This window comes from Alosa pseudoharengus, unplaced genomic scaffold (genome assembly GCF_046254945.1).
Source record: "Alosa pseudoharengus isolate Yale_2024_CS ecotype anadromous, Long Island Sound unplaced genomic scaffold, YU_APseudo_1.1 YU_APseudo_1.1_scf_6, whole genome shotgun sequence".
NCBI lineage: Eukaryota > Metazoa > Chordata > Actinopteri > Clupeiformes > Clupeidae > Alosa > Alosa pseudoharengus.
In genome coordinates, this window is record NW_027468848.1 from 14,628,290 (window position 1) to 14,638,895 (window position 10,606).

General features: G+C 41.2%; 1 protein-coding gene across 1 annotated transcript; it reads right to left on the bottom strand.

Annotated features, from left to right (window-relative positions):
* Window positions 1–4,344: 4,344 nt before the first annotated feature.
* LOC143105711 (lymphotoxin-alpha-like) lies at window positions 4,345–10,606 on the bottom strand. Its single transcript, XM_076269793.1, has 4 exons — window positions 10,259–10,606; window positions 9,980–10,004; window positions 8,965–9,027; window positions 4,345–5,689 (listed from the first exon to the last, which is right to left on the bottom strand). Exons 1-4 carry the CDS (start codon window positions 10,430–10,432, stop codon window positions 5,256–5,258), a joined length of 696 nt encoding a protein of 231 aa, XP_076125908.1. The 5' UTR covers window positions 10,433–10,606; the 3' UTR covers window positions 4,345–5,255.

Genomic DNA, 10,606 nt, shown 5'->3' on the forward strand with positions numbered 1-10,606 from the left:
ACAGGCAAGGGCTTTCTAGCCTCACGTCAGCAGCGCTGCATCACCCATATAGCCTACATTAAAACAACCAGCGGATGGTGGGCAGGTGCAGTTTTGAAAATTGGTCAACAAACTTTGGTGCTGATGGATGGCTGATGGATGATAAGTTTTGCTATGCAGTTATGGTTGAAATAATAGCCCATCAGCGCATCTCTAGTGTGTGTGCCTCTCTCGCTCAGAGGGGAGGGAGAGGCTGAGGGTCGATCCAGCATGGATTCTAAACTCTGTGGTGGATAGGATCTACAATTAGGTGTTAATAATATTACCACGCTAGGTCAAAGTACTCCCAAGTGCTATTGCGCCACACATTGTAGTTCTCATGTTTATTCGCTTGGAAAATCGTCACGTTTCATGTTGTGTGCCCTAACATTTTTCATCAACTACTCGTGCAACTGTATTTAAGTAGGTAAAACGTGGAGGTGTTTGAATACTGCTATGTGCCGCTAGCATAGCAACATGCTAACACATTCGCGCCGCGCGACAGAGCGTTTGAGTGCACCTACCGACGCGGGAGAGGTACGACTCAAGTCGTGAAAGTTACGGTAAGAACATATATCACTACTGATTTTGGGTGGCGTGTTCCTTTAAGTGCCTTGCTCAAGGAACAACAGTTGAAACCGAGAATTGAACCCACAACTTTTGCCAACTACTACTGCATGACAGCGATCCATTTTATTTCATCTCATGCATTCAGGATTAATTTGATCGTTCAACTATATATGGTCTAATAACTTGTTTATTTCACTGTTGTTATTTACAGCTTTAGTTATCCATTTGTTTTGTTTTGACCTTACATATAGTTTGACTGATACTTTTAATATGTAAGTTTACTGTTTATTGCATTAATAAGCTGTTCATTTATTAACAATTTATATCACTCCTTGTGTGCCATGACATTACAACAAGCTTGTAGTATACTATTTGGTATTATTGTAGGTAATTGTTTTGTGGCATTGGTAAAATCCTTATAAAACAATGTAGTCTGATACTCCTCCTTGACAATGCTTGGTAACAGCTAGCCCTATGCAGGAACTCACATTCCTGAGACTCTTTTTTTTACCTGTGAGTGTGCTTAAAGCAACACCAAAGAACTTTCCCTCTGTCGCACGCACGCTATTTGTTTATCCAGCACCGGCTTTGCAAATAATGATGTCCACAGACAAGGTAGAATATTTTGCATGACTTATAAAAGTACGATGTATTGTGACATCAGATGCAAGTCAAATTTGTAGTTTCTTATGTCTCATTCCATCGAACTACAGATCCGCTACCCGATCTGGCAAACTTACATAGTGCGGTTATAGGCGATAGAGGGCCGCGAAGCGAATGCAGAATTGCCGTTCACCCTGTTACGGGTTGATGAACCACTGAAACGATTTTAGAAACATTATTTTAAGGTATAAAAAACTCTTTGGTGTTGCTTTAAATGGGGGAAATTTGTCAGTCAAGGTCACAATGAAGTTTCACACAGAAGGTTTAGCCTACTCCAGCCTACTCTAATCAGACTGCTCAGGACTTCAGATCTGTGTTTCGTAAGTTCTACATGTGCAGCCCAAGGACTTGGTTGGACTTTTAAACATCATTATCTGTGTTGCTTAGCCTAAGCCAAGGGAATCACCATCCATGGACCTGACTTGTTTGTTGTCTTTGTCCACGTCTTTGCGTAAAGTGTTTGTATGGCCTATTGTGCTAGAATTGTTCATTTGTTTGTTTATGTTTTAAGTTACTGTGCTACATCTCCTGTGTGAGATAATCTATGGTCCTATATCATGTGTGTTTCATGTACAGTTGTCTAGTAACGGGTACGCTGGCGTCTTTCACAGCTCCTTCTGGCATGCTGTTGTGGAGTCTGTGGAGCATTTTAAGGTGCACTCTGTGCATGCAAAATGTGCTATACAAACACATATTTATTACTTACTTACAAGACTGTTTTTAAGAGCCATATGAAAACTACCTGCCTAGTTACTGGCACAGGGTCATTTTTTCACTCTGGGTTGAAGTTATACAGCATGTCAAAAGACAACTACCGCTATCTTTGCAATTTGAAATTGTTGGTGTGGTATACTAATATTTCATGGAACAGTGACATGTAGTCATAATCAAATTCAACATATTCTCTTCATTGTGCTCAAATGCAAATCCTCATCAACAATAACTAATCTCAAAAATGTTCAATTCTATTCCGTTTTATTTATATGGTGCCATAACATATGAAGTCTGAACACATCTTGAACTTAAACCCCCTACAGCAAGCACTAAGGTAAAAGGAAAAACTGACACACTGACACAGTAAGAAACGCTGTGTAAAGGAGTCTTTGCACAGAAATCTAGCTGATCATTGGTTTCAGTTGAGTACATTTTTATATATTTATGTATCTTATTATGACCGCCGCGCAGTCAGATTTTTTTTTTTTTTTTTTTTTTTTTTTTCGCATGTCCAAATTTCCGTCAAGGATTCCCGGGACACTGAAAGACCGGGGTAGACGAAACTTGGTGGGCATGTAACCCCATATGGATAGCATGGAACCATCGTTTTTCGTTTTGATCTGTAGCCCCCCCGCTGGACTGCACCCCCCGAAAGGAGGGTAGGGCAGACACAGTTTTCTGTGAATATCTCGAGAACCGTAGGGTTTAGGAGGACCATTTTTTTTTGTATGTTGATCTCAAAGGGCCATGTCAACCCATTCCATAGCCACTCATTTCATGTATAGCGCCACGTAGTTAAACACAAAGAAGTAAAAATGAGGTGTTGTAATCGCAGGTATCTGTGACCTAACATAGTCAAAACTGCACGAAATTGGAAGTATAGGATCATTATGACACCCTCTGAATGCACGCCAAGTTTTGTGGAATTCCGTTCATGGGGGGCCACACAATAAATTAATTTATGTTACTATACACCAACTGGCCTGTAGGTGGCCGGAGACAGTTTTCTGTGAATATCTCGAGAACCGTAGGGCCTAGGAGGTCCACCTTTTTTTTGTATGTTGGTCTTAAGGGGGCATGTCAGCCCATCCCATTACCACTTATTTCATGTATAGCGCCACCTAGTTAAAAATTAAAAAGCAAAAAATTAGGTGTTTTCATCACAATATCTCTGGCTGACATGGTCAAAACTGCACGAAATTGAAAGTGTAGGATCATTATGACACCCTCCGAATGCATGCCAAGTTTTGTGAACTTTCGTTCATGGGGGGCCTTACAATAAAATCATTTATGTGTACATTTAGTGACCGTACACCAACAAGGATTCCCGGGACACTGAAAGACCGGGGTACACGAAACTTGGTGGGCATGTAACCCCACATGGATAGCATGGAACCATCGTTTTTCGTTTTGATCTGTAGCCCCCCCCCCCCCGCTGTACTGGACCCCCCGAAAGGAGGGTAGGGCAGACACAGTTTTCTGTGAATATCTTGAGAACCGTAGGGCCTAGGATGACCAATTTTTTCCTTATGTTTGCCTCCAGGGGTCATGTTAACCCATCCCATACTCACACAGTAGACATATGTACGCATGCATGCACATGCACAAACACACATACGCAGGCAAACACACAAGCACGCACACACAAACACACACACACACACACACACACACACACATAAACATAACAGGATAAGTACACTCAACTACAACCCAATCGAGTCATCTTGTTGCTTTAAGCAGGCAATTTTTTAGCTGATTGTACAACTTCCAATGCAGACATGAAACAGTTGTAATTTGGTTTACGGCTCCCACACACAGCTGCGTGCATCGCGTTGCTGGAGACGCATCCCATTCACTTTACATGGACTCACGTGATCCGTTGCCGAACTGAATTGTGGGTCCGTTGCGTCGCGTTTCTCCCGCCGCTCGCGTTGAGGAGTTCAGCTGTTGCTGCACCGACAGACGGCACCGGCCAATCAAGCCAATCTATGGACGGCACCAACCAATCACATTACGGTTTTACTTCAAGTCATTTGCATAGCTACTGTCGGGAACACCCACTGGCATGCCTTGACGGAACGCAGCTGTGTGTGGGAGCCATTATGCACAGAAGGTTCTTTAGCTAGTTCATTTGTTTCCGGTGGAGCCAGATGTGTTGTAGCCACCGATATTGTTAATGTAATTAGTGTCTACACCAGGGTTGCCAACATTTTTCCCCATCAGGGGCCAAAAATTAATTGGAATGGAGGGCTACAAGCCAAAACTAAATGTCAGTCGTTGCTCCAATTGAACAAATTGACATTCTTTAGAACATTCTTTTATTCCAAGAATTGAGACATATTTAAATGGAAACCATATTGTAAAAACATTTTGTGCAACACAATGTATTTCCATACATTTGAATTCATATTAAGGAATGATAGAATAAATATTCTTACAATATTACTACACATAAGTAATAAACAAAATATTAATCCAAATAGATTTTATTAAAGCCCTCCTCACTCTTGTCATCATCATGACTATGGATCTGTGCTGACAGAAGCTCATTAGCCCTCCAATAAGCACAGATACAGATGCACACACACACACACACAATATCACTTTTGGTAAGTCTAACCAGGAAGATCTTCTGGTCGCTTTAGAGAGAAAGTGTCTGTCAGTGGTTCTTAAACTTTTTATATGGCGACCCCCCCCCCCCCAAAAAAAAAAAAAAACATGGGACAAGTCTTGCGACCCCCTTCTCTCTAACCGGCGGAATTTGGTTTCGAAATGTTGTGAGATGGGCATTGGAAGCAGAGACAGAAAATGTTTTATCTCATAGGTAGGCTATGTCATATGGCTATGTCTCTATTTCTTGAATTTCCCCTTGAGGATCTAGGAAGTAGATAGGAAGTATCTATCTATCTATCTATGTCAACACCACAGGCATTACAGTATGTCAATGGCAGCCTTTGACTAAATACCTTTAGAAACATGTCTTTAATCCAGACCAATGCAAATCATTTCACAACCCCTCCAATATTGTTGCCGACCCCCAGTTTAAGAACCACTGAGTTAGGTAGTTAGTCTAGATAGTTGATGTTAACATTTAACGGTATCATTGATACAGAAAGACTACCCGATTGACAAACACCAAACCCACAGCATACATTCAGGCAACCACAGTACAGCGTCTTCATTTGGCACATCTGTGGTCTCCATACAGTACATCAACATTTATATTGTTGCAAATTTGCATAATGTACATTTCAACTCAATACACCCTGCACTGTACAAAATTACATTTAATTGAGGTCCCTGTCGAGGTACACTCCCCAGAATGTTTTTGTCCCATATATGCCATACATATCGACCAGGCTGTGGTTAGAGATCAGTTTCACCTTGAGGCTATCTTCCTTGTATAAAAATATCCTGGCCGTGCTGTGTGTGGTTTTACGCCATTCCTCGCCACACACATTTCTCGGCACAGTCTCTAAGGAAGAGATGACTGTCCTAGGTTCATTGTTGTATCTCGGACTCCGCTTGATCACGTCGTGCATCAGGAGCACGTTTTTCTCGCAGGACTTGCTTATCCCACGGTAGGATATCTGCAGGTAGATGACGTAAAAGCCATTTTCGGGGATGACCAGGCTCTGTTCGCTGTGATTGTACTCCATGTTGAGGTCGTCTTTGGATCTATTCCGCCAACTAAGGAATCCATTTTTCTTGCCTGTTGGATCTAACAGAAGTACAAAACAGTGAGCTAGAGGGTCAAGAGCAGCAGCCGGTTAAAAACAAACAAAAAAAGCCTTAACACTTTACTTCAACCTTGCTCCACAAGACAAATATATGAATGCCTAAGTATTCAGTAATTCAAGCGCGCTTCTATAGACAGTCTGGTGCTTTCAAAGATTAGGACAAGTAGTTCTCTGGAACACACGGAAGTTCAATTCTCTATGGAAGATTAACATCCTTTAAAGGTGCCATGTGTAATGTCTGCCAAAAAATCAATTCATACTCCACATTCCATAAAAGATGGGGGCAGTATACCTCCAGAAAGTGAATTGGTCTACCCTAGAGTAACAATCGAGACACGTGTATTGCAGTTTGGCTGGCGGTTATGTTGCCCGCATACCGCCTCCCATGGCCGAAGCTGGTATTATGACACCTGTCGGGCTGTGGCTATTAATTTAATTACATTTTTCATTTTTTTAATGACATCATCACCCTTATTTCTTCTCATTCTTTTGATGCGTGTAGCTCATGTTTTGGATATTTTTACCTCAATTCTTACACATGGCACCTTTAAACCAATGAGAATGACTTTTGTCATTGCCTTTGAGAGCAAGCAGCGCAACTTCAAACAGCGCATCGGTATTTTGATAGTCAGCAGCGCATTTGACGGAATCTGCTTTAACGCAAGACCGTATGGAACAGGTATTCCACTAACCATGCTTTACTAAAACCTAGCAGAGTATAGCCTACACGCAACTGCACTTGGCTATTATTTGAACTCATTGGCAAAGTGAAACTAACTTCACCATGTTTCATAGTCTCATAGTCAACGACAAAACAGTTCTACACAGTTAATTACTTTCACTATCGACTGCAGAGAATTAGGGCCCGTCCCAATACCTCCCCTACCCCTAGATTTTTGCCCTAACCCTCGTTTTTGCGCGTGCATGTGTAGGGCTAGGGTGTTCCATTACTTTAGGGAGCAAGGGGAAGTGCTATTTTCCCCTTAAAATCAACCCTCAAAATATAGCCAGGACCGATGCAGGCTTAAAACGAAGTGGGAGATGAAATTACCCAGGATACCGTGCGAGCTTACCCAGCCGGACACATTTTTCATATATTTTCGCAAATAAGCATATTAAAATTTCGAACTTTGTTGGAATATGTTAGTTTGATGCACATCTGATGGACTGTTGAGTTTTGAACACTAATGTTAGAAAATATCTCACGAAGCTATCTGACGATGTTCATGATATCAGCTGAGTGCTTTGAGAGAGTCTGCCCGTAGATAAACCAGCACAGCCCACACAACGATGACCGCTGGAACGGGCATGTTCCTGAATGAAAATAGTAGCAGGCTACTACCGGTAGACACGTCGGCGCTGCGCGTGACATAGGTGAGTACGTTCGCTACGCTACTTTGCATATAGTGGTGTCCCAATTCATAGGGAAAGATCTTCACCTCCACTTCCCTTGTCGAGGGGGCTTTAATGTTGAGGGCAATCAAAACCAAGTGAAAGTTTTAAGGGGGGAGAAATGGGACGGACCCTTAGTTTGGGACTGCTTGCTAAGGGCTGCTTACATCTCGTGACAGTGCGTCTTCAGCTGTGCTTTATGTAGCAGGATAGATAAGTGTGTCCTGCTAAGTGCTACCCAGGTGCACGTCTTGTGCAGCTTAATTGGTTGGCAATTATCAGCCAATTAGTGGGTTTTCTATATTAGGTCAGGTGGCTGTTTGGAATTGCGCCTCACGCCAGGAACACACCCCATTTCTCATAACTCTCCCTAGGTGGCGTAGTCGACGACTAATTCCAACTTTCATCTCCGCCCTGTTACATTTAGATGCGCCTTTTGCTATAGACCAGGTTTTTAGGCGTAATCATTTTTATAGGGTGTAAGATAGCGATTTTTGGATCATGCACCAGACCACACCTTCTGCCACACCCCTGGGCGCAAGGCTTAATAAAAGTGAAGGGCATGGCGACATATTCGAGTGTAAGCTAGCAAAAAGCTTTGTGTCGCAATAAGAATAAGCTTTGTGCCGCATTTTTGATCCCCTTTGCCTTCACTGGTATACAGAGTTATAAAGAACAGGTGTTGGAGTAAAGTCTGTGTAGGTCATTATTGAAAATCAGCCTTTTCCATTTCCAATACTAGAGGCCAAAACAGTAGCTGAATAAATATATCCAGGCCTGGTCTTACAGCAGTATCACTCAAGTCTCTCAAATGCAATATCTCTTGGTCTTTTGTCGATTGCTAATAACAATAGCACATGCATAACATACAATAATATTATACATACAAATTATTTGTACCCTCCACTGTCCACATCATACTTTATGCAGCATATATTGTATTGTGTATTACTGTTGCATATGTTGAAACTAAATTCCTTGTGTGCATAACTCACTTAACCACAACACAAATGTCATTCATACTCTCTATTCATATAAAACAGCTCCTTTAGTATGAAGATATAAATGGTGCAAAAGTCGCAAGCACATTTAACTGCAGTCGCAAATCTGTAACAGTAAATTTTAAGTCATACATATTTGTTTTATACCTTGTAAACCTTATAGGGGCTACGGGTTCACAAATTCTTGTTACAGGTACACAAATCCTATCCTGTACATCACAAGTTCCAAGTGTCATGCAACAATACAACCAAATATACTACTGTCAACAGCAGGTCGTCCAATTTAATTTATTTAATATGCCGCTAGGAGTCTCAAATACTGTTTTCCGTGCTCTCACTTTTGCACCACACATGACTGGTATATTTGGTGCAAAACTCATTTGTACCCGTAGCTCAGTGGCTTTGATTTGTATCTGTAGCGCTAGGGGGCGGGCCCTCAACAGACAACCAATCAAAGGTGTTGGATGCCGATTTGGATAGAGGAACGTTAGGCATTTAAGATGAGACATATATACAGTCCTCTGCAGATTAAAGAAATTCAATTGGAGGACCTGCTGTTGACAACAGTATATTTTGTTGTATTGTTGCATGACTCTTGGAACTCGTGATGCACAGTATAGGATTTGTGTACCTGTAACAAGGATTTGTAATCCCGTAGCCCCTATTTTGTGTTTACAAGGTATAAAATAAATATGTACGACAAATTTACTGTTACAGATTTGTGACTTTAGTGTGCGCATGCAAAATCTGCAGTTAAATGTGCTCGCGACTTTTGGACCATTATATCTTCATACTAGTTGCATTGGTCTTCTGCATTTTGCATCATTACTACCCATCTGTAAAATAAAAAAACAAGTCTTTACCTGCGCCTAGGTGAGCATGAGGTTTGGTTTTTTGTGTGAGCCCCCCCTGCAGCTTCTGGTAGCCTTCAATAGAAAAAAAGATTGTAAAAAAAAACATATACTGTATGGTGTGTATATTATCTGTGTTGTGTAAACTATCCATATGAAATATGTAACCGATCTATGCCTGCAGTCTTTCTATGCCTTAACATGTTAGAGCCAGATTATATGGCAAGTTCAAAGACAGAAATTGGTGTACATGTCATACAGTTATGCTGAGACAGGACTTTCATTTATATTTCAGTATGATGCCACCTAGCTAAAATATGAATATAAAATATAAAATGTAAAATAAAAACAAATAAATATGATATATGGCACCAGTGAGTTCACTCTTTGACATACAGTAGACAAATCCCTTCATTAAAATGCTATTTTGACATCACAAAAACTAAAGCTTTAAAAGTAACAGTCTACACATACTGGCATAGTGGAATATCACATTTCACTGGTAGAAGCACCACTAGCCTAAAAGGGTGTCTATTGTTTGTGTCATTAGGCCACTACACTAAAGTTACTATATGCCCACTCTTCAGATTCACCTTGCCATCAACTTTAATTTTGCATAGGAGACACCTCATCTGATGTTGACCCTTGTAGAGCCAAATCTTCTGAAGAAAGCCCAGTGCTGTCAAATATGCCACTATATTCAGTAGTCTGGAAATATTGTACAGGGTGTCATTCTGCATTTGTGGTATAGCCTTTCAGTTTTCCTATATACATGGACTTCATCAGAACCAGTTTTTACCTTACTAAAGCTCTGCCACAACCTGAATGCTAAGCTCCCAACGTAGTCCAAAATACATGAAGTCAATGCATGTTTAACTTCAATGATGACCCCTAGCCTATACCAGTAGGCTACTACTTCTACTACCACTATAGCCTACTATTACTATTACCACTGCCACTATACCACAGTGGAATAGGCCATAACTATTACTAATAACCATACTACTGAAGTATTAATAATAATTACCTGTTGCTTCTTTTGCAGGAGATACCTTTACAAAAGACACAAGAGAATGATAAACCATTGAATGCAAAAGGTGATTCTATATTTCCAACATCAGATGGCAGATTATGCAGACGATATTGGACATACATTTAACCCAATTCTGCAGACACGAAGATTAAGCCAAGTTCTTCATTTACACTACTGACCTTTTGAAACGACTGTATGTCTGCCGACTATAAAACATTAGTCAGCAAGTTATTGCCGCAAATGCAGAACGTCAACAAAATGTGTTTCCCTTACCGTTGGCTGTTTACCCAATATGTGAAAGACCACCAAGGTGCACGTAAATGTAGAAATGACCACAGATGCAGTGATGGAGATGCACAGTTTACAATTAATTTCACTTCGACTCGGCGCCTGTCTATTATAGGCGAGCTCCATATCGACTCGTCCATCCATGGCGAATTTGCTCATTTTAGAAGGCGATTAAAATTCCCGGCTATTTATCAGTCGTGACTCGTGTAGGCCTACGCCCCAAAGTGAGCAGCTGTGTATGGGTGGTTTCGAATAGGCTCGACTACTCAGGCGTATCCGTGTCCGCGGAAGTATCAGGACAAACGCAATGCCGAGTCTACAAGGTGATACAAC

Coding starts and splice junctions, on each gene's coding strand:
- LOC143105711 (XM_076269793.1), bottom strand. CDS start 10,432: ATGAGCAAATTCGCCATGGATGGACGAGTCGATATGGAGCTCGCCTAT. Junction 10,005..10,258: donor TATTGGGTAAACAGCCAACG/GTAAGGGAAACA, acceptor TCTTTTGTAAAG/GTATCTCCTGCAAAAGAAGC. Junction 9,028..9,979: donor TCCTGCAAAAGAAGCAACAG/GTAATTATTATT, acceptor TTTCTATTGAAG/GCTACCAGAAGCTGCAGGGG.